General features: G+C 40.5%; 1 protein-coding gene across 1 annotated transcript in view; it reads right to left on the bottom strand.

Annotated features, from left to right (window-relative positions):
- The window catches only part of Cntnap5 (contactin associated protein family member 5), a 976,150-nt gene that overhangs the window by 422,171 nt on the left and 529,348 nt on the right, over positions 1 to 24,631 (bottom strand). Inside the window, exon 8 of the mRNA XM_057769582.1 lies at positions 23,781 to 24,045. Within this exon, the coding sequence (XP_057625565.1) occupies positions 23,781 to 24,045 (265 nt within the window). The remainder of the gene's footprint in view (positions 1 to 23,780; positions 24,046 to 24,631) is intronic.

The following is a 24,631-nucleotide window of genomic DNA, read 5'->3' as shown; positions in this document are numbered from 1 at the left end:
GACCTAGCATATCCGATGTATGCCCTCTACCACTGGGATGCACTGGTTCTGATAAATTTTTATTTAATTATTTAGAGGTAATTGTCTTCATTTCTTTTTCTGTTGCTGTGATAAAATACCCTGACAAAATTAACTCAAGGAAGACAGGGTTTATTTCATCTCACAGTTCAAGGATACAGTCTGCAGTGACAGGGTAATCAAGCAGCAGAAACTTGACTTTTCACAATTAGGGAACTAGAAGGATGAAAACATTGCTGCTAAGCTTGCTTTCTCCACTATGCACAGCCCAGGATCAGATGCCCAGTCCAGGGAATGGTCCTTCCCTCCATTTAGATGGGTCTTCGCACATCAACTACTATGATCAAGGGAGTCCCTCACACATATTCTCAGTATAACCTTAGTTTCTGTAATCCATCTTGAGTGTGCCTGAAGGCTTGCTCCTGGGTGATCTAGATCCCATCAAGGTGACAGCTAACATTAATCACCACAACTGCACCAGTGTGGTTTCATTTAAGACTGTAATATGCTTTGAGCAGTCCTCTTCGGTATCCTACTAGCCTTCCCCATGTCCCACACTGTCTCATTCTCCACATGTTTACTTCTACTTTGTCAGATTACTGAAGTGGACAAGGCCAGCCCCATTGCAAGGGAGATGGAGTTTCTTACTGTAGTCAGGGCCAGATTAAATCAATACCAACTGTAGCAATATTAATATATTTAGTTGACTGTACATGTGTATGTGTGTGGGGGTGTACATGTGGAGGTCAAAGGACAATTTATGTGAATTGAATCTCTCCTTCTACTACCTGAATTCAGGAATCAAACTCATGATACCAATTTGGTATCAGTATTATGGGATCAAACATGATAAGAAGACAATCCCAGAGCATTTGGAGGGCAAGAGGTGGCTTATTAAAAGCAAACACTCCTGATGCTTTACCCGTTCTCTCTTTCAGCTGCTCTGCAACACTGACCTACCTTACTAAGGGAGCTGCATTAGGAATTAATCATGAAGGGCCAATTAATTCCACTCAAAAATTTTCCATCTATGGAGACTTCTGCTTGATTATGCCCCACTGAACCCTGAAGAAAACAGCTATATCGAGTGTTCAGGCCACAAAGACACAGAACTATACATGTTCATCATTCAGACAATTTTCAGCTTGCCTGGCTGTACACTGAGCTGCTTTCCTTCTAATTGTCTCAGTTTCCTCACCTGCAAAAGGGTGTACTGTACTTAAAGATGGCTCTAGGGATTGTAACTACTATTATAATTGTATGCTTAAGTATTTTGGCACTCCATGAACTAACACTGACAGGCAAAACCTTGAATTCAAGTCACCCTTAGGGTTGGAAAAGTACAGATAATAACATATTCCTTTGTATTTTGGAATGAACCATAGTTAAAGGGTAGGGGTAATTGTACAAAGAATTAAAACACTATCCTTTGACATTATACAAATGAGGAAGATAGATAAATTAACAAGCAAGACAATGGACATTCAGACTGATGCTGGGCATAACCTTGCTGTTTGCACTCACAGGAGCTATGATTACCCATATAAAACCTACATAAAATTTGGCTCACCGACACTCTGTCAGAGACTGTGAGGAGTTTGTGACAATTAACCCATCATTATTTCTACTCAGTTAATGGTTGCTGGATAAGAGGTCATTTTCTTCAGTAGTACAGTCACTATTAAGTTACCTTAGAACCTGTAACTGTACTGTACTTGGAACCTGACCCGTGCTCCTGTACACAACACCATAAAACTCACTAGTTATTTAAACTGGACCCATAATAATAGAAAGGAGACTAGTTTGGGAAGTGAGGGGACCAATACAAGTTAGGGGGCCAGGAGAAAGAGTGAGAGTGTAAAGGGGTGAATATGATCAAAGTATATTATACATGTGCATGAAAATGTTATAGTGAAACTAATTACATGTAGATTAATATAGGCCAAAAAATCAAAGTCAAAATCAACCCAACAACAAATAGTCACAAACTTTCAGCTCTAGGTGAGACAGTGATGACAGGCAAGGAAGAAAGAGGACTTACTGCCTCTGTATGTGAAGTCTAGGAATGTTTCACTGAGTAGGTAGGAAACAGTTCAGTCCAGTGAGCAAAAATTCTAGGACACAGCTATCTGCTCAGACAACAAAGAAATAGATAATGGAAAATAGAAGAAGAAAAATGAAAAATAGATGAACAGTCAAAGCAGTCTCCCAAGGCCTTGGTTGCCAGGCTAAGAAGAGTCCAGCAAGAGCCTTTGAAACAGGTTTCTGAAGAACATTTTACTCAAATCAACTTTCTTAGAATCTCTGGGGAGGGAATTTGGGCATTTTCACGAGAACAAACAAACAACAAAACCCCATAACTAGATGGGGTTGAGGAGTAGGTCAGGGGAAGATCCTTGCATTTCACACGCAACACTCCCTGGGACCCAGCGAAAAGCTAAAGGCAGTGGCACCAGCATTTATAATTCTGGTATGCCTCTGAGGGATGGGAGGTAGAGACAGGAGAATCTGCAAAACTTGAAGGCCAGCTAACCCCACTGATACACTGAGTCTCAGACCCTTTCTCATGACAAGGTGGGAGGAAATGACCAAGACCCAAAGATTGTCCTTTTACTCTCCATGAATACTCTATGGTCCCAACACCACTGACAGGTGCTCCACAACCTCACACAGGAACACATGGACTTACTTTTCCCTGACTCTTATCTCCCAACTCCTACCACACACACAAAAAAGATGTATCTATATATAATGTGTGCATGTGTGTTTTTGTGTGTATGTGTACGTGTGTGTGTGTGTGTGTGGGAGAGAGAGAGAGTGAGAGAGAGAGAGAGAGAGAGAGATTCCAATATTCCAATGAATAGCCAGAGATACAAATCACTAGTGCAGATCATGAAAAACAATCAATGAGTGGTCTTTAATTTAGGAAGAGCCAAGATGGAGGAACATTTTCTCAGAGGGCCATATGAACCTAGAAACATTGATTCTCAGTCCTTTCCACTGGTGAAGATCACACCAAAGAACAGAGCAACAGGATCAGTAGGTAAAGGATCAGCAGAGAAAGCAGAGTCAGCCAAGGAACACTAGATAGGACTTAGTAGAAGCCCCTGGAGCCTTCACTGTGAATCCCTCTGGGAGGAAGGTAGAAAGAGGGTTACTTGGCTCTGAGTTGTCGAGGCAGAGTGAGCAGCTTCTGTGTGGAGAATCTGCACAGGGCAGCATTAGTATCAAGCCAGGAGCCCAGCTGTGCTCCCACCAGGGTAGCTGTGCCCCATCTGCTCAGAGAAGCCCAGATGGAACAAACCACCATGTGCACAGCTCCCTCAACATCTGCTTTCCGTGGAGAGGAGACCCAGAAGCTTCTCCAACTGGTAGCTCCAACTTCTCTCATGGACAGCTATCACAGACAAGGTAGGATTTTGGGTTTGGGATATGGTGACTGTGCTAATTAGTTAAGGCTTCTGTCAAGTGATTCCTAGGGATGAACATTTGATATTTTGAAAGAACATTTGAGGTGCAATCCAACTGTAGATCTGCTTTGCTTTTATTTGCATACTAATTTGAATATATCTTGATAACACATGAAGCTGTATTTGAAAGCAAACTATGGACTGGGTTGGAAGAGGAAGTATGATTCACCATGCAGGATCTGGTTAGTACCCAGGAACCAAGCACTTGGCTAGTCATAGATGACTGTGGAAAAGGCTACACACAATTGCTGTAGAAGTTTGCTCTGAGCACAAGTCCATCATCTAGCCTCATTACAGATGCTCAACATCAGAGGAGATGGTTGAGGTACAGATGTAGGAGCCAGAGCCTTTCCTTATCTGGTCATACTTGAATTCTGAGCTCGGAACCTTTCCAATATCATTATCCATATCTTTCTGTGTTTAACTGCTGATGTGTGTGTATGTATGTATCTGTGTGTGTGTGTGTGTGTGTGTATGTTTGTACGTGCATGTGTTGAGATAAGGGATCTTCCTCAAATACTCTCCAAAAAATATTTTGAGACAACTTTTTTATTTAACCTACAGTGTAATATTTCTGGCTATCTTGATGGTCATTGCACTCTAGGAATCGTCCAGTCTCTATTTCTCTGAGTAGACACCATAGTCAAGACCCTTGTACCCAACTTTTTATGTGCTTGCTGGAAGTCTGAACTCAAAATCTCCTGCTTTTGAAGAAAGCACCAATGAATGCACCTCTCAAGACCTTCACTTTCTTGATTTTTAAAGTGTTTTGTATTCATTGGGTGAGGTTGCATAATGTAGATGAAGGAATGCACATGGGCCACAGTGTGTATGTGGTGATGTCAGAGACAACGTTGTGGACTCAGCTCTTTCCCCTGATGTGGATTTGAGTTTGAACTCAGGACATGGAATTTGTGTAGCCAGTGCTCTGAACTAGTAAACTAGCAGTTTTAATAGAACAAGGATCACCAGGAGAAGTTTTGGAAGAACAGATGCTGGGCTTCATGAGACATTAATGAAGCCACACTTCTGCAGCATCTCAGACATGGAAAGGCTTGAGGATCCCTAAGGACTGGGATGTGCAGCCAGATAGAGGGCTGCTTCTCTCTTGAGTTCAGGAGAAGGAAGAAGCTAGCAAAAGAAAACAGAAAACAAGTTATTATCAAGGGAACATGCATTAGATTCCAAGGGAGTGAGGTGGCACACCCTCCTCTATGATGCTCTTTTTTCCCAGGTATCACTTCTACTTAATTCTGTATATGGACTAAAAATAACATATCTAGATATTCTCCAGAGTGTGATTGTTAAGAAAATGTAGTAGAGCCAGCACGATCACTCAGCAAAAGTAGGCTCTTCCCAACAAACAAGTCTACAAATATAAGTTCAACATCTTGAACACACAAAGTAAAGAAGAGAACTGACCCCTGCCAGCTGTTCTCTGACCTTCAACTGCACTTCATAGCATGTGTATGTATGTGTAATCACAGAGAAACACAAATAAACAAAAACTTATTTTAAAAGACAAACCTGGGGATGGGGATAGGGTTCAGTGTCTAGAGAAGTTGCCCAGCATGCAAAGACCTTATTTTCAATCTCCATAACATGCAAATAAGAAATCAAACAAAATACAAAGCTGAAGTTAATATATTCAAAATTAGAGAGAACCCTCTTGGATCAGGTTGCCCCCTCTCAAACTTCCTGAGACAAACAGTTCTGATTGAACAGATAGCTCTTAAGGAGAACAGAAAAGTACCAGTGTGGGGTCAGAGCAGTGTTCACAGGATTGCCCCCAGGGGTCACTTCAAGGGATTCATCACCACAAACATAGGAACTGAGTCTTTATGCATCCTCAATTCTGGGAGGGTCCCTGGGTGATAGCTAAGTTCTCAAAATTTAAAGTGATGGCAGAAAATAGTAGTTTGTTACAAAGATCAGGATTCAGAACTCTGAGTTTTAAAGCAGTGTGTGTGTGTGTGTGTGTGAGAGAGAGAGAGAGAGAGAGAGAGAGAGAGAGAGAGAGAGAAGAAGAAGAAGAAGAAGAAGAAGAAGAAGAAGAAGAAGAAGAAGAAGAAGAAGAAGAAGAAGAAGAAGAAGAAGAAGAACCAAGTCATAGAATCAGAAATTTTTCTTCTCCAAGGAATGCTATAAAAATCTGAACCACTCACCCAAAATAACAAATCATAGTACCTAGCCTGGAAACTATTCTCTTCCCTTAACAACCCTCATTCCAAATGAGTCCTTTCCACATTAAGGAAAAAGGGAAGCTTCACAGAGGGACTAAGAGCAGACAGACTACTGGATTTCCTCCCCTGGTCTGTTATAACACTGGGATTTTCAAATTTGGTTGACACTCTGGTTGAATCTGGAATTTCTCAAGAGACTTGTCTCCATGTGGGTCTGTGAGGGCATTGCCAAAGGGAATCACTGAGAGGTGAAGATCTTCCCATGGCGGATGGTATTTTCAGTGTCAGTTCAGAAATAGAGAGATCCCGGGGGAAAATGGTACTGCCTTGCCTGTCCAACTCCACAGCCTGCTGGTGTGTCTATGCAGTTGCTTCTGCTGCTGCTGCTGCTGCTGCTGCTGCTGCTGCTGCTGCTGCTGCTGCTGCTGCTGCTGTTACCGTCCTTTGCTGGCAACTAAATTTATTTCATTTAGCCTCCAACAGCTCTCCAGGAATTCTCTAGGTCTTTGTAACTGGAACTGCTAATACATGAGCCTTATAGACTGAGCCATACTGGGTTCTCAGTCTTTCTTATTATCTGAAAACAATTGTTGCACTACCAATACAATACTTGTAAGCCAATCTAATAGATGTCATTTGCAATATACATTCTATTGGTTATACTCCTTCAGAGAAACTTTGCTGGTACACTTATATCACACATTTTTAAAATGATGCCCATTCTTCATCAAATCTAAGCCTAAATACAAACAGCTTTCATTGGGCCTGTGTGTCTATTTCTGAAAATTCTCCATTCATTTAAAACTTCATTCAGTGAGGGTTAGTCTTGACCCTCATGGCTGATAATAGGTGGGAATGGGCTACTCACTTTTGCCCCTATTTAATGTTCGACTTTCTAAAGTATGGTTCTTAACTCTTGGAGGTTGAACAACCCTTTCATAAGGGTCGCATATCAAGTCCCCTGCATATCAGATAGTTACAGTATGATTCATAGCAGTGATAAATTACAGTTGTGAAGTAGAAATGAAAATACTTTTATGGCTAGGATCACCATAACAATAGAGACTATGTTAAGGGGTCAGAGCACTAGAAAGTTTGAAAACCACTGATGCTTTACAAATGTAGTATTTCATTTTCCATGGATGCTGTTTGAAGGATTAATTCTAAATATTGATGCCTGAAGCCAAGCTGTAAGATGTTTTCAATTGTAAAAGTTCAAAATGATCAGTGTTTCTAAGAATACTAAATTAGTTGAATTGAATATGGTAGATTCATGTTAATTACAAAGAAACATTGTCAGTATCCTACAGAGTGAAATGCCAAGGGTTTCTCAAGATATATACTGAACTGTGAGCTCGAGAATTGGCTCAGGAGTTAGAGCACTTGCTACCCTTACAAAGCAGTGGAGTTGAGTTCTTAGCAACTGCCTGCAATGCCCTCCTCTGGCCCACGTAGGCATCCATACTCACATGATCAAATAATACTCCCCTCCACACACTCATAAATAAAAATAAAATAAATATTTTAAATTTCGAAACTGACACATATAGACTGATAAAATTATGTACTGTTTTTGTGGTTTTGCCTATAAAGAATTAGAACTTTCAGTTTTTAAGTATAAAATAGGAGGTCTTTTAAAATTACAGATGATAAAGGAAGTAAGAAATAAATTCAGTTGAAACTAAAGGTATTATGTGGACCTTCATTTTCCCTCTTAGTATCTTTCATTCCCTAGAATTCAGTTTGACACATAAAGGGAATTGAAGACAGAGAGACAGAGAGCATGAACAGACAAAGAGACAGAGAGCATGAGCTTCCACCTGTTTTCCCAGAAACCAAGTTAAGGCCTGAAGAGTTTTCTACATGAAGAAAAGGAAGAGAGGGTAGAGAGTGGGGAGAGAGGAAGAGAGAGAAGAAGGAGGAGAGAAAAGATAGAAACTTCCTAGTTTTGCAAGTGAACTTTCAAAATATGGATTATGAAAATAGCTAGGAGCATGCTCTGTCAGTCCTGGAGACTTCCTAAAGCTCACAAAAGTCATTTCCTGTTCTCCTGTCAAAGTCAGTGAAAGAGGAAGCCAGAAGCTAATGCTATGATACTATAAGAGGCAGGGCAGTAATCAGGTGTGGGGTGGGGTCTTAGACACATGTTGGAATTCCCTCTACCAACAGTCCACTGCTGCTGCCAAATTTGCCTTTGCGCTCTCTGTCTTTGTCCCTTTCTTTTCCCTTCCTTCCTTCCTTCCTTCCTTCCTTCCTTCCTTCCTTCCTTCCTTCCTTCCTTCCTTCCTTCCTTCCTTCCTTTCTTGAGGCTGGGTCTCATAATCATCCTGCTTTAGCCTCCTAAGTGCCAGTGCCTTAATCATAGGCAAACACTACTATGCCTGGTCGGCCTTAAGTTTCATTTTGTAACTGCTTTATTGAAATATATTTTATACATTGTGTATTTTATCTGCTTAGAGTTCACTACTCAATAGAATTTTGCATGTTCAGGTTTCTGAAACCACTAAAATAATGAATTTGTAAAGTATTTTTTCATTCTGCACACATGTAACTTTACCTACAATTCTCCAGTTTCATCCTGTCTCCACTTCTAGTCCTGGTCATTGATATTTCACCTGCCTCTAAGAATTTACCTTTTTGGACCTGTCACAAACATAACGTGTAATATATTTCACTTCACTATTTAACTTAAAGACTGTAAGGTTAATCCAATTTGGAAAGCAAAAATAAATATTTGTTCCTTAATTATGTTCCGTTGTGTAGATATTCCATAGTGTATTTACTCACTCACTGATCCTTGATATTTGTGTTACTTTCAGTTTGAATTAGTGTGGATAACTATGCTATGCATATTTGAGAATATACATTAGAATGACTCTTTGTTCTGTGTTCACTTATGTGTACATTAGAGGAGACATTTCTGGGTTACATGGTAATTCTACATGACTCCGTTTGGAGAACCACAGCAAAATTTATTAAGTTGATTTGCTAGTTTATACTATCACTGGACCACTTGAAATGAAGATACTGATTTTATATTTAGGTCATGTGTGTTCTATGTGTATGTGGGGGGTGGAAATATACATGTGTACATGCATGTGGAGAACAGAGGTCAATCCAAAGTGTGTTTCTTAGCCACATTTCACTTTGACTTTTAATTATTTTTTTTATTTTGCATATATGAATATTTTGCCTGCTTGAATGTTTGTACATTACGTACATGCCTGGTGCCCACAGAAGAGAGAATAAAATTCTCTGGACATGGAATTGCAGATGGCTGTAAGCCACCATGTGGATGCTGGGATTTTGAAACTAAGCCCCTGCAAATGTAGTTAGAAGTTAGTAGCTCTTCACTGCTAAGCCTCTTAATTTCCAGCCCTTCCACTTTGAGTTTTGATAAGGGATCTCTCAATAGCTTTAGACTCAATAAATCAGTTAGGCTGGCTGACCAGCAAGCTGTCCTGGAACTTGTTTTGTAGATCAGGCTGCCCTCAAATTCACAAAGATCTGCCTGCCACTGTCTCTAGAATTCTAAGAAAAAAAGCATGAGCCACCACCATGCAGCGACACCCACTTTTTAAGGGTGATCCAAATGCTTTACTGGATTGACCATCTCTCTAGTCCTCATGATGCTGTGAAGAAGGAAAAGCAGTCATTGTGCTTACGGGGTGAATGCCTTGGCATATCAGGATCAGTCATGACTAGACAAGGTTATCAGTTATACACAGAGGTGGAAGGAACATAGTCCAGGCTGGAACACAGATCTTGAGCCCTCTTCTGTAAACCCTGATGAACCTGCTGCAGTTTTCCCCCACTACCCATTACCATTTACCTAAACCCTGACATACTTTCCAGGAACTTAGACATATTTTTAAATCTTTCTAAACCTGTTTCTCTCTATATAAAGTACACAGAAGAGACTGGCATGGGCTGGAAGTTTAGGCTTCCTATTCCTCACAAAACCCAATTCAGTTGTTTTTCCAGAATGTCATAACATATATTCCTATGCATCAGTTCAAAGATACTTTTAATTTTTGTGAGAACTAAGAAGGGAATATAGACATAAATAAAGAAGAAAAATTCGAAAGGTCAATTTCATGGTAAAAGATCATATTGTAACTACTCTATTATATTCTACTGCCTGAGCCATCCTTTCCTTAGACACCATTTTTCTATCTAATATCAAATATTAATAGCTCTTCCTTGCATATTGTAGACTGGATTACTACATGTGTATTTGGTTTCCTCCCCATTTTTGTATGTATGTGTATTTGTGTATGTGTGCACATTTGTCAGGGTATACAAGTGTACATGTTCATGTAAAAGCCAGAAGTCAGTATTAAATACTTTCTCACCCAGTTTTACCTACTGCTCACTGGTTGATTCTATGAGATAGGCGGTCAGCATTCTCATAGATCTGCTCCTTTGCCCCTCTGCCCTTCTGTCTTTGGCTCATTAATACTGTGGAATAGATGTGATGGTTTATGTGCCATTTATAACTGCATGTTAGGGATCAAAGTGAGGACCTCACATTTGTAATGTAAAATCTTTACCCAAGTTCTTCTGATACTTTTATTCTTGTCACCAGAACAGGGTTCCATGATTGTCACTCCCTCTGTCCTCTTTCCTGCCTCCTTCTGGTATAAGCTACCCAATTATTTAAAGAAAAAGAGACTCTATATTTATATATTTTAATTTTGTATGGAGCTGGGGCTCAAAAATGGAACCTTGTATCTACCAAGAAAGTCTAGTCCAGTACCAAGCTCTCTCTCTCTCTCTCTCTCTCTCTCTATATATATATATATATATATATATATATATATATATATATATATATATATCCCAACCCCTTGGTTTGCTAACAAGGTTGTACTGTTGCCCAGACCAGCCTCAAACTCATAGTTTTCCTATGTCTGTAACTGGATGGTTCTCTCCCACCCACCAGTTCATGAATAATCCTCAGAGGCTTAATATTAATTACAAACTGTTTGACCTATTATCTTAGACTTACTGTTAACTGGCTCTTACAACTAAATTAACCCATCTCTGTTAGTCTATGTTTTACCACAAGGGTTGCAGCTTGTTACCTCACATCTTGCTTCTCCTGTGGCTGCTGGTATCTTTCTTACTCTATCTTCTTTTTCCCCTGTATCTTTGCCTGGATTTTCCTCCTGACTCTATTCTGCCTGGCTATTGATCAAAGCAGCTTCTTTATTAACCAATGGCAATAAAATATATTCACAGAATACAGAAAGGCACCTTACATCATATGTCTACTTCTCAGTAATGGGATTACAGACATATGCCATCATACCTAGCCAACGAGGAGGCTTGTTATGATGTCAGTGTCCCTGAGATGTATTGTGCAGGCTGAGAATGTAATGTCTTGCTTATCTTACAACTTGTCATAATGTGGACTGTCTCTTCACAGTTATGTCTACTAAATCTTGAACTCTGTGCTTGATCAGATAGCTTGCTGTGACAGTAACGGCACTTGGCTCTGCATTTATAAACCTTCAGTAATGAGATTTTTTATCAACATGATCAATTTTAATAAATCAAATATGCACAAATAATCACAGATGCTGAGAGTTCAATAGTATAACAACCATGCCAGCCTGCATAAGACCTGTGCAGGATTGAGCCCATCAACACTCCGTCATGGAGCTGGCATGGTCTCCTAGGCAATTAATAATGGCAGTGGAGGGGAGGAGACTGCATTTTCAGTAGTATAGTCACTGGTAAGTTTCTCATGTTCCTGTAAATGACCTCTCATACACATCACTATGAGCAATTCTCATTAAAGTTGTTGGTCCACGTAAAAAGAAGACATGAGAGTGTAGGAGGCTCATTTGGAAAGAGGAACCTGTCTTCTCAGAGTAGGAGGGACAAAATAAGACAGCAGGATAAATCTGATTAAAGATATCTACATTCATGTATGAAAATGCTACAATGGAGCCCTCATTCCAGGCTAATGAACAACTAAAAAAAAAACATACTAACAAACAAACCAAAAAGTAGGTTTATCCTGAATACACCAATCCTCAGCGGTGTCTTCTAAATGTCTGCAACATCCACTGTCTGATCCATTCATTTGGGTCATGTTATTTACGGCCTTGTGTTCTTAATTAACGATTTGTCTGTGTAAGCCTCCTGTCCCAGTGGAATGAAAAGTAGCTAGGGGTCAGAGTGTGAGTCATGTTTCTGTGTCTCCCTTGGCATCAACAGGGCCGCATCCTGCCCTCTCCAAATGCTCCTTGATTGATGGAACATCCAAGCAGCTGAAACTCCACTGCCAAATGTCAGCAGCAGGCCTTCTCATTGCATTGTCTATAAATGACGGGCTCAAGCTTTCCTAATTGTGCAAACCTGGCTCATGATTCAAGGCACCATGGATCTGGAAGGCTTTGGTCAGTGTAAGAGAGGGTGACTGTCTGGTGTTGTCATCATTACTATCTGACAGAAACAGTGAGACTGAATATGACAGTGCTGTCCTTCTAGTACAGACCTGAATGTCTAGTTCAAACTGCTGCACACTGAATTTACCTTTAACCCGAGACCATTCCCAGCCCCAAGTTGCACTTCATCCTGAGTTCTCATGGAATCTTAAGAGGCTGGTTCTGTGTCTCACATCTCCTTTAGGATTCGAGTTGTCTTCTCCTCATTAATGGCTTGGTCAGATTCTATTCATTCTACAGGAGAATTAGAAAAAATTTCTTCCTTCTCATGTCATTTGTTTTTCTTGTGCTTTCCTGTAACCTGTGCCTCTATTCCTCACCTTCAAACGAAACATAGAACCTGCTGGGGAATGCAGCTTTCATCTGGCCTCTATTGTGTGCAGAATGCAGACCCCTAAAGCTTCAAATGAATTATCAAAGGGATTACCAAAGTGGAAAGTCAGAAACTGGCAGGGAATAATGACATGTGTAGTTACTAGACTATTCTGCTTTGATGATGATGATGATAATAATCAATTGCCCTCATGGAACTTTCATCCAGCAACTGGTGGAAGCAGAGATCCACGGCACAGCACTAGGCTGAGTTCACAAAGCCTTGTCAAAGAGGAACAATAATATGAGCAAAGGGGTCAAGACCATCATGGGGAAACCCACTGAAACAGCTGACCTGAGCTAATGGGAACTCACTGACTCCAGACTGACAGTGGGGGAACCAGCATAGGACCAAACTTGGCCCTCTGAATGTGGATGACAACTGTATGGCTTGGGCAGTCTGTAGGATCACTGGCAGTATGACCAGGATTTAATCCTACTGATTGAACTGGGCTTTTGGAGCCTATTCTCTTTGGATGAATACCTTGCTCAACCTAAATATAAGGGAGGATGCACTATTTTCTGCCTCAAAATGATGTGTTAGACTTTGTTGACTCCCTATGAGAAGCCTTACCTTCTCTAAGGGGTAGAAGGGTAGATGGCAGGAAGGTGGAGGGAGTGGGAAGAGGGATGAGAATGGGAACTGGGATTAGTACATAAAATGAGAATTTTTTAGAAAAAATTAATTAATTAAAAAATAATGATAATGATCTAATTCCCTACGATCCATGCTGAGATAAACATGGAAAAACAGAAGTGAGTTAAGAAAATCAACTTAATCATTCCCATTTCTCAAGCCTGAGAAAGCTACAAATATGTCAAAGACCACTAGGTTGGTAAATATTTCCAACTTTGGCATGATGCATTGTATCCTAAGCAGCATTAACTGACAACTTGACATAGTCCAGAGTCACACATGAGAAGGTGGTCTCAGTTGAAGGATTGCTGTGATCAGGGTGACTTATATAAATCTTTGTAGGGAATGTCTTATTTTCTGATTGACAGAGGTGGATTCAGTCTACTGGAGAGGCTCCTGTCCCTGGACATTGGTCATTGGCACGATCCTGACAGTGAGCTGATAAGCAGCATTCTTCCATGGTTTTTCCTTCAGGTTCCTGTTGAGTTCTTGACTTGATTTCCCTCAAAGATTGGCTATATGATTTACAATCTAAACTAGACCTTTTCCTCTCCTACACTGCTTTTGGTCAGAGGGTTTTATCACAGAAACAGATTTGAAACTAAACCTCTTGAAAGTCCAGTAACTGCTTTTCTCAATTTCTCATAATGTAGAATGTCTCTTCACAGTTCTGTCTATTGAATCTTGAACTTTGTGCTCAGACAGCTTGCTGTGACAGTTATGGCACTTGGCTCTGTTTTTATTTGCCCTCATTAATGGGATTTTCTTATCAATGTGATTTTACCTAAAACACTAAGCCATTAATGATAATTTAAATGAAGTTAAGGATGAGATTACTAGACTCATCCTGTTTATTTGATGTGCAGATGGAGGCTAGTTACAATGGCTTACATAAAAGCCGGCAGTGTTAGGGGAGCCACTCTTAGTTCCAAGGCTGTAGACTATAACCATCTGGCCACCAGTATTAATCAGACAGAACACTTCCTTCCTATACCACAGCCAACTCCCTGTCTCTTAGCTTCAGCGGCTTGTATTTCATTGATGCTTCCACTGAGGACATCTCCTTCTTAGGTTTGACACCTTCTATAGCATACAATTGCTATAATACAAATGTTTATTAAAATTCCTACTAGCTCATTTCTCTTTTAAATTTATATTTTTTGGAAATGTTTGTCAGATCCACTCCACTCATTATTGAGTAGTGACAGTGGATTGAAAAGTTAGATGGCTTGAACCAAAAGAGGCTTTTCTATCATTTAAACTGTTTATTTCAGGCATTTTCTCATAACACCATAAAGCTGCCTAAGAGAAGATTATCAGAATCATATTTAAATACTTGGCTCCTAATTCTCTATAAACGACCAAAAAGTATAGAATGTCCTCTCTGATACATACAACATCTCTGTTATAAAACTCTATTATGAAACTTGCATATTTCCATTTTCTTATTCTATTTGTTACAGTTTGAGAAGCATGGATTCTTAGAAGTTCTGTTACATCTCAGTAACACTCTCCTTGGGTACCAAACCTTTAAGACAGCTCTCTAAAGTAGTCATTTAAAGACCTAATTTAAATCACACTAGAATATTGTGTATACTTTAAAGATGTTTGCTTAAAAGAAACCCCAAATTAGTTTAGAATTGAGAATAATAGAGGGTTATTTATTTAGGGGTAGACTAACAAATCACTACCTTCTGCTGGAATGGAGAATAGCAACTGAATCCCACAGTCAGAAAACAGGCCGGATGTACCCTTTATATTGGCATAAATAGTAAAAGAGGCCACGCACAGGTGGGTGGCAACGTAAAGGCTACTGGCTATAGGATTTCCTACAGCAATACTTGAATGTGAGAACATGTCTATTTTGTCAGAGGGCATCTAGAACATGGAGAATATGGCAACTCTGTTAATACAGAAGAGGTGAGGGAGATGATGTCATTTAATGTAGGAAGAAAATAAAACAGCTATAATCAACCTTGCTTACACATAAAGATTTTCATATTTATTTTTAAGGAATTTGGCACTTGGTATACCTCATCAAGTCATATTGACCCAACTTCCAAAGTCTCTTGATTAGCTGACCTTAAAAATGGCAAGGGACAGGGTTGACTTCCTTTTCTCTTTGAAGACCTAGGGACTGGGTTAGCTGAAGTGGCCATAATTCTATATTGTACTCCTTCTGTTTGGAGACAAAGGACAGGGGTGTTTACAGAAAATGACTTAGTCCTGCAGCCAAGCAGAGCTCTGTTCAACAGTGCCCTGACCACAAAGGTTTGAGCTCCAACTCCTTACTCTGCAGTGGGGAGGGAAAAACACCACAATAAAAATTATTTTGAAGACTGAGGTTTCATCTTTCCTTTTAGACCTGTTTTTGCTGCCTTTAGTTTTCCCATAAGAAAAGTAAAAATCACAAGACATTTGAAAGGAAACATAGCAGTGCTATTTTTCCTATTCTATTATTTACTATTTTATGTGATATTCAGAGCTTTTCCCCCAAGTCTTATTTATGAAATAAACTAAAGGCTTTCTCCTACTTTTATGAAATAGCCTGTACTCAGATAGACTTGGATAATACTAGCTTCCAATCTAAGCATCTTATTCAGGGCTTTTATAATATCCTTAAAAATATAGTATGGGTCTGAAGTGATAGACCAGTGGGTAAAGTGCCATGCATGGATGAAGTTCTGATTCCCAGAGGTCTCAGAAATCCAGATGTGGCAGCAATGTCTGTATGCCTAGCAGTCCAATAACAAATTTGGAGAAGGAATGAGAAAATTCCAGATGCTTGTGGGTCAAGTAGTCTTGAATACACAACAAAGAACAAGAAGATCCTGTCTCAAATAGGTAGAATCAAGGACTTCAACCCAATATAGCCCTCGGACTTCCACACATACACTATGGTGCACACATACCTGCAGTCCGTACTGAAAACACAAAGACCAGAATCATAGATTCTCTCTCTCTCTCTCTCTCTCTCTCTCTCTCTCTCTCTCTCTCTCTCTCTTTCTCTCACACACACACACACACACACACAGAAGGATTAAATGATAAAATGTGAGGCTCTCTTGACAATTCATCCCTGTAACTGCAGTCAGAATGACACAACAGTAGTTAGAATTCAAGTCTTGCTGGGCTATATAGCATGCCCCATGTATAAAAACAGAAAAGATAAAGAAGGAAGGAAGGAAGGAAGGAAGGAAGGAAGGAAGGAAGGAAGGAAGGAAGGAAGGAAGGAAGGAGAAAGGAAGAAAGAAAAAGGAAAGAAATAAAAGGGAAGGGTAGAGAGAAAGGGTTTAAAATGAAAGAAATGGGGATGGGAGGGAAGGAAAGAGGAGACAAGGAGAAGATAAAGGGAAAGAAAAGATAGAGGAGTGGAAGGTAGAGGAGAGAAGTGGAGAGAATAAAAAAAAAGAAACAGAGAACAATGATATATGTTCCTAGAAGAACATGTGCTGAGATCTTAGGACCACATCACCCTGTGTCTCCACAGTGCATGGCAGTCTATGGGGAGTGGTAAGAGACAGTGAGTCAGGAATATTCAGGAAAGTAAAAAGCCCAAGTGTCTTTTATTCATAGGACCTTTGCCTACATGGACTTTCCTGTCCCAAGAGGACTTAGCCAGGTTCCTTTAGACTGTGATGCTATGAGTGTGTTTTCTGTGCCTATGCTGTTTCTGAGTCTCAGAATACAGCCAGAGGTGCAAGAAAGAGTCTGCAAGGAAAGGGGCTCTGTAGTGTGGGGCAAAGTCCCTGGAAGAGGATTTGCCTTCCTAAGGTAGACCTCATGTGACCTCAGTTCTCATCATAGATGGTAATCCCATTGCAGCATCATTAGGAATAAAAAGTATCTAAGATGGCCTATTAATGGATTAGTGGAAAAGTGCCTACTGCTGACACATGAGGACTTAAGTTCAGAGTTCCAAAATACATGTGAAATCTGAGCTTGGCAGCCCAGGCCTGGCATATGGAGACAGGGGGATCCTGGAGGTTCCCTCACTAACCAATCTAGCCAACCCAGTGAGCACCAGAATAAATTGCTCCTGCCTCAAAAAGCTATGGTGAAGAGCAATAGAAGAAGACAGAGTCCATCATCACACCCATATGCATACACCACATGCATGATGTCTGACATAACACAAGTCATATGCAAAATTCTCACTGAATCTTTCTTAATATATTAAACTATATTAATTATGAGACTGACTAGCAAACTCAGTTGACATAGACTGCATGTCTGTTTTTATTTTATTTTATTTTATTTTATTTTATTTTTTTTTTTTTGGTTTTTCGAGACAGGGTTTCTCTGTGGTTTTGGAGCCTGTCCTGGAACTAGCTCTTGTAGACCAGGCTGGTCTCGAACTCACAGAGATCCGCCTGCCTCTGCCTCCCGAGTGCTGGGATTAAAGGCGTGCGCCACCACCGCCCGGCTGCATGTTTGTTTTTAAAAAGTAGACAGACAATGAGAGCTGACGAGAGGCCAAGGAGAATGGCACGGGAACCTTCATCTGGCGATGGATCGAGAGAGAGACAGAGACCCAATTTGGAGCAACGGTCTGAGCTCTTAAGGTCCAAATGAGGAGCAGAAGGAGGGAGAACATGAGCAAGGAAATCAGGACCACGAGGTGTGCACCCACCCACTGTGACAGTGGAACTGATCTATTGGGAGCTCTCCAAGGCCAGCTGGACTGGGACTGAATAAGCATGGGTTGAAACTGGACTCTCTGAACATGGCGGACAATGAAGGCTGATGAGAAGCCAAGGACAATGGCACTAGGTTTCGATCCTAACACATGAACGGGCTTTGTGGGAGCTTAGCCTGTTTGGATGCTCACCTTCCTGGACCTATATAGAAGTGGGAGGACCTTGGTCTTCCTGTAGGGCAGGGAATTTGGACTGCTCATCAGTATCGAGAGGGAGGGGGAATGGACTGGGGAGAGGAGAAGAGGAGTGGGGATAGGGGGAGGGGAGCGGGGGGAGGGGGCAATATGTGGGAGGAGGGGGAGGGAAATGGGAAACGGGGAGCAGTTGGAAATTTTAATTAAAAAAAGAATAAAAAAATGAGAAGAAAAAAAATAAAAAAAAAACAATCAAAAATAAATAAATAAATAAAAAGTAGAAAGTCCAGTCAAGTTGTGTGAATTCCACCTAATCCCAGAATGAACCCACAGAGTAAAACATTTGGGAAAGAAAGACACAACTTTTGGTCCCAAATAGCATGTTGCTTATTATCCCATCACAGTTTGGCCATAGAGCTTTCATGTCAATCAGGTTCTTCTCTTACATGATATTTAAGGTACTGACGGGTAAAACAATGTATCTTGGCAATTGAAGTTTAAATATGTCCTTGTTCTGTTTGACTTCCTTGTTGTCTTTTGTAAAGAAAAGTGCATGGGACTAAATGTTAACTTGATCAGATCTAGAACCAAGTCATAGGCAAGCTTCCAGGCACATCTATGAGGGAACTCTTGGTTAGGTTTGCCTTTGTGTAGCCTGTAGGGGATTGCCTTGGTTAGGTGGGAAGATCCTCCCACTGTAGGTGGCATCATTCCTTTGGTTAGGATCTTGAACTGTATAAAAGAGACAGTGAGCTAAACACGAACAAGCACTCATCTCTCCTACAATGCTTCCTGACAGTGGATGCATTGATCCTCCATCAAGCCTTTGCTTACATGTCCCCTCCCCATGAGGGCCTTGAACCGGAAACAGTGAGGCGCAACAAGCTTTCCTCTCTATATTGCTTTTATTGAATTTTTTTTAATCACAGAAAGAAGAAGGAAACTGTGGCCCAGAGAGATCATAGTCTGATCCATCAAGCGCCTTTTAGCTCTTTCTACAAGGTCTTAGAGAAAAATCAAAACAGGAAAAACATGTCCAGGATTTTTAGGGAAATTATCAAAAATGTCATATTGCAACCTAAATGAAAGGTCTAGGCTCAAATGTCATTTGGTTTCTTGAAAACACCATCTAATTCATGATTTTTTCTTCTATATGTGTAAGTCTTAAATGATGAGATATGTTCACTGTGGATCCCTGTGAAAAGGTCTAGCCTGATCATCAGGGCCCATATGCAATAGTCACTGGCTCTAAAATAAACTACTTGACAGAGAAATGGGGTCCTTTATCTCTCTTGATACATGTACAACTCACGAAAAGATCAAAGAAAAAATACAAGGCAGGCATTATACTTTCTCAAATTCTATCCCTCAGAATGATAGAACTCAGGTTCTTCCTATGTGGGGAGTGTATTTACTTGGCAAACCATTCTCTCACTTTCAGTGCAAAAGATCCCAAGCACCATGGAACTGCCTTGACCTTGTAGGAATAACTGTGAGTGGAAAGGCAGCAGATATCTGTGCTATGCTTCCCACAAGAGTCAACTCCCTCTCAGACAGAGATACAGGAAACCCTGACCTAGTCTGGATGCCACAAGCCATTAATAAATAAGTCACATTCTACTTTACAAGACACATCATGTATCAAGGGGAGACTTATTTGGCCCTTAAAGCTTTCTAAAGAGATAGCTCATTAGATAAGATGGTTAAGCATCATGAGGACCTAATATGGAACTTCCTGTATATCAAAAGCCAAACATGGACCTGGCAGTGGTGGCACATGCCTTTAATCCCAGTACTTAGGAGGCAGAGGCAGGCAGATCTCTGTGAGTTTAGGGCCAACCTGGTCTACAAGAGTTAGTTCCAGGACAGGCTCCTAAGCTACAGAGAAGCCCTGTTTTAAAAAACAAAACAAATCAAATAAAACAAAACAAAACATGGGCACACGAGGCTTTGTAACCCTAACTCTTTGACAGGTGGTGGAGGAGGATTCTGGGTCTTGGTAGCTGTCACCTTAATTCCAGGTTTAGTGAGAGATCCTGTCTTGAAATAATAAAGCAAATTATAAAATAGGTGCCCTTCATCACCCTCTGATCTCTGTGTATGTGTACGTGCACATGGAACCCCTGAACATACAGACATGCCCAGATGCATACACACATGTATGAGTGCACACACACACACACACACTGAAAGTTTACTGAGAAAACTGCCATTCATTCACATACTATTTTCCTCTCTCATGAAGTCAGTAATATCTCAACTATTTTAAAAGTAAATTTGGTTAGAAATTTAAGGGAAGAAAGATCGATAGTGCTCATTTTGGCTTTTTTAGTCCTTTCACTCTTTCCAGGTGGAAAAATGTGAGAACAAACAAACTTTTAGTCCATTTGAAAGGCACATTAAGAGATTCAATTCTTTGCAAAGTGTAGGAAAATCTCCTGGAGAAAGACAGATAGGCTAGTCTTCTGACACAAGCTGTGCCTCTTAAGCTCTCATTTAAATTCCTTTCACTTGATCCAGCACGTGGGAGACATATCTGAAATAATACAATTCCTCTTCTCCCTTATGACTGGGTAATGCAGAAACTCCTATCAGCCCTTCTCTCATCTGAAAGTGTGTGTTAATGGACTGATGTATGCTTAATAGTAGAAGCATTCCTGGGTTCTTAGAGGACCTACCACCGGGGCTTGTATAATAGTGAAACTGCATTTGCAAACCAAGTCCTACAAATCTCTGTGTTCAAACATCTTATCAATCAGCAAGAGACAGCTCAGTGCCAGCTCACAAGCTCACATTTTTATTCTCCAAATAAGAAGGATCATGGTTTAAATTTTATGACTGTGAACATGAAAAATATTGTTATTCAAAGTGAATAACTCACTGCTATTAGCAGAAATCTAATCAATATTAGAAAACTCCTCTGACTGTGGATTTACTGACAACTTTTACAACCCCATGGATGAGGCCTTTCACTCAGTATTGAGGGAATGTATATTTATTAATCAGCTTCTCAGTGCTGCGCTGAGTGTTTCAGGTATTTCTCGTTAATGGCTGCTACAGTCTTAAAAAGTCATTTTTATGGTTGTGCATGTGTGTGCTTGTGAGGGGACGGTGCACATGCACACACATGAAAATAAGAAGACAACCTTAGGTGCCACCCTAAGGAACACAATCTACTTCCTCTGAGACAAGGTCTCTCACTGGCCTGGTGCTCTCTACTTAAGCTAGACTAGCTGCCCAGCAAGGTCCAGGAATTCACCTGTCTTCAACCACCCCAGACTGGGATTACAGTGTATGCCACCTTGGCCAGCTTTTTATGGTGTCTTTGGATCAAAGAATGGTCTCTGTGCTTCAAATATAAACACTCTTCTGACCAAGTCATCTTTGCAGCCTGAAAAGCAGAATTAATGCACTCGAATGAGCAAGAGCTGGACTTGTTTCTTGGCACACAGTGAATGGAATATGGCAGAGATGATAGGTTGCCATGTTCAAAATTAGGTTACAGAATAACTATTGCTTCTGTTTTGGGTGTTGTCACTGCTATTATTGATTGACAGTTTGACAGGATGTAGAATAACTCGGGGCATGTCTGTGAGAGAGTTTCTACACTGGGTTAATTGAGGTGGGAAGCCCCACCGTTAGTGTGGGAGGCACCATTCCACTGATTGGAATCTTACACTGAATAAAATAAAGTGAGCCAAGCATTCATATCCCTCTGTTTCCACACTACAGATTCAATGTGCCCAACCAACTGCCTCTGGGTCCTGCCATCAGGACTGTGCTCTCAAGCTATGAGCTGAAATAGATTCTTCACTCATGAAGTTGAGGTGAGAGACACTGCATCAAGAGAATAAGGTGGGAAGTCCTAGATTAAGACATGAAATGACCTTCAGTGACCTTCTGTTACCCTGCCCTACTTGAGGCTTTCCCATGGCCTGACAGACTGCGACTATTATATCATATTATTAATATTTAACTTAATTTTATCCAGTCTATTTTGGTAATAAAATTCATAGACCAATGGGAGAATGGCATCTAAACAGAGCCTAATACATTGTAGTGAAATCTGTGATGCATGATTGTTCACAGCACAGCCATGGAAGATTTGGCTTGGATTATTTATGTCCAGATTTCTCACAAGGTCTGTTGACTGATCCAGGTGCCTCAGCCCCAGCCTAGTTACATGGTCCAACCTCAATCAGTACTTGCCATCTAAGAAAGCACAGTGCCACTCTACAACCAGAAGACACCCATAAGCCAGTTCTTCTGTTTAGGAAATTCAGCTTGAGCCTGGAGATGCAGCTTTGTGACCTAGAACACTTGCTGCTCTTTCAGAGCAAGTCTGTTGGATGACTCACAACTGTCTCTAATTCCACATACAATGCTCTCTTTTGACTTCAATGTGAAAATATCTACAAAGACATGCTATACACACCATGCAACACACACATGCACACACACAGGCACATGCAAATGCACATATTTTTTAAAAAAACGAGAAATTCAATGGAGGGTCTGGAGTACTGAATGCAGAACTGCCTATGGATCTATACCATTGAGATTGAGAATCCACACAAGAAAGTTAATGCTTCAGGATAAGAAGATGGTCCAGTTAATAAAGTGATTGCTATACATGAGCATGAAGACCTGAGTTCAGAGTCACAGAAATCACAGTTTAAAAACAGTTATCATATGATGGTGAGCATTTGTAGCTCCAGTTCTGGGAAGGCAGAGACAGAGGAACCTCTGGATCTTACCAAGCATTCAGCCTGGTATACTTAGCAAGTTACAGACCAGTGAAAACACCAGTTTCAAAAGGTTATAAAAACAAATAAAAGCAGAAGGCATCTAACAGATAATACTCAACACTGACATTTATTGTCTATTGCATATGCATGCATGTACTCATATATGCACAAACAAGTGTGCTCGAGGACACATACGCAGATGCTGAAAGACACACACACACACACACACACAGAGAGAGAGAGAGAGAGAGAGAGAGAGAGAGAGAGAGAGAGAGAGGACTGTTTCCCAGACCTCAGCCAGTTTATGACCATTTAGAAAGTTTCATCATATTCTGAGGCCACACATAACAGTATATACTTAATGTCTTCAAAGTGCATTTAACAAATATGATTGTTAAAGTTCACTAATAAATATTAAATAAAACTTAGGGACTGTGAAAAAGAATTCTCAAGATCTTTTGGGAGACATGGAAGGCAGATATATTCTAAGCAAATTTTCAGTTCTATTATTTTGAACATGTGGTTCTGGAGACGTTTAGACAGCCCTTCATTTGCTAATGTATAAAGTTTGAAAGACACCCCTTTTCTGGAGTGACCATGGTAAAGATGATACACAATGTGAGAAATCACTGCACAGGACTAAGCAGGCTACTTCACAGGTGGTATAGAGTGTGCTAAATCCTCCTGGATGGGAACTCTCACTTCAACTTTCCTGATGATACTGTAGAGAAACAATTGAGAGATTTGCTGAAGCACACATGGTTAATTCAGACTGTTCTGTGAGGGAGAGCAAGCCCCCTTCACATTTATAGTGAACCTGCCACAACTAGCCACCCCTCACCCCTAAGGATGATTCGGGTATGCTTTAGGCAGAAACACAACCTTTTTTGACTTAGGTAAAGAAGCCATTACAAACAAAATGAAGGAGAAGGAAGAAGGGGGGAACGTGAAGAAGACATGGAAAGGGGAGAAAGAAGGAGGAAAAGAGCAAGAAAGTAAGAAAGAAAAGGAAGGAAATGGAGGGAAGGAGCAATTAAAAGGAATTCTGCAGTGACTGTACCTGTAAGGATTTCAGCTCCATGTCCTGCCACTTTCGTAATCAGGAGCCTCAGAGTCCCACCCTCCAGCAGGAGCATCAGGGTCCCTGAACCTTCAGACAGCTCTGTGGATAGAAGCAGGCCATCCCTGTTCCATGTTCGAAACTGGAAACTCACTGACAGTCCGTCAATCTGGGGGGTGCCGGGCAACAGCAGATAACTGCTTCTGGAGCTGACAAACGTGATGGGGACTAGTTGTGGTTCTGAGCAGGAAAAAGTGACATTGCCCTGAAAAACAATAAGAAAGCAGACATAGAAGAGCCATTTTTATTCCACAATCTGACAGTCTGTATAAACAACCACCCAGCGCTGACCTTAATTTCAGGATCATTCCACATTCAGCTTCATGATCTCAAACGAAAAATATGTTATTTTGGCTCAGACAGACTCAGAAGATTGCTTCTTGTTCATGTTTTAAGTTCCCAGTGCTATCTGTGAAGGAAGCCTGAGATTTCAAGAAGATGGAGCGGAAAGAATCTTCTATATTCAAAAAATATAAAAATAATTACATTAACACCCCGAGAAAAACCATATGGTGAGTCAACCATATAACAAACTCTGGAATCACATTGAAAGAAATACACATAGGATAATACTGCTATAAAGAAGAATATGATTAAAAGGGAAATTGATCCTGGCTCCCAAGGAAGAATAGCATGGAAAGAAAAAGAGATATGAAAGATTTTCTAAGCAAATGATGCTTTCATGAAAATGAGGTGAGAAAATAGAGGGAGGAGTGTGCTGTGACTGCAATTGTCTGTGAAGAGTACACGGCGAAAACCTTTGGGAAATTAGTAAAATGGAATTACTGGTG

This window comes from Chionomys nivalis, chromosome 5, assembly GCF_950005125.1.
Source record: "Chionomys nivalis chromosome 5, mChiNiv1.1, whole genome shotgun sequence".
NCBI classification, from domain to species: Eukaryota; Metazoa; Chordata; class Mammalia; order Rodentia; family Cricetidae; genus Chionomys; species Chionomys nivalis.
Note: the sequence above shows the minus strand (reverse complement) of the source record. Positions and strands in the feature narration are given on the sequence as shown.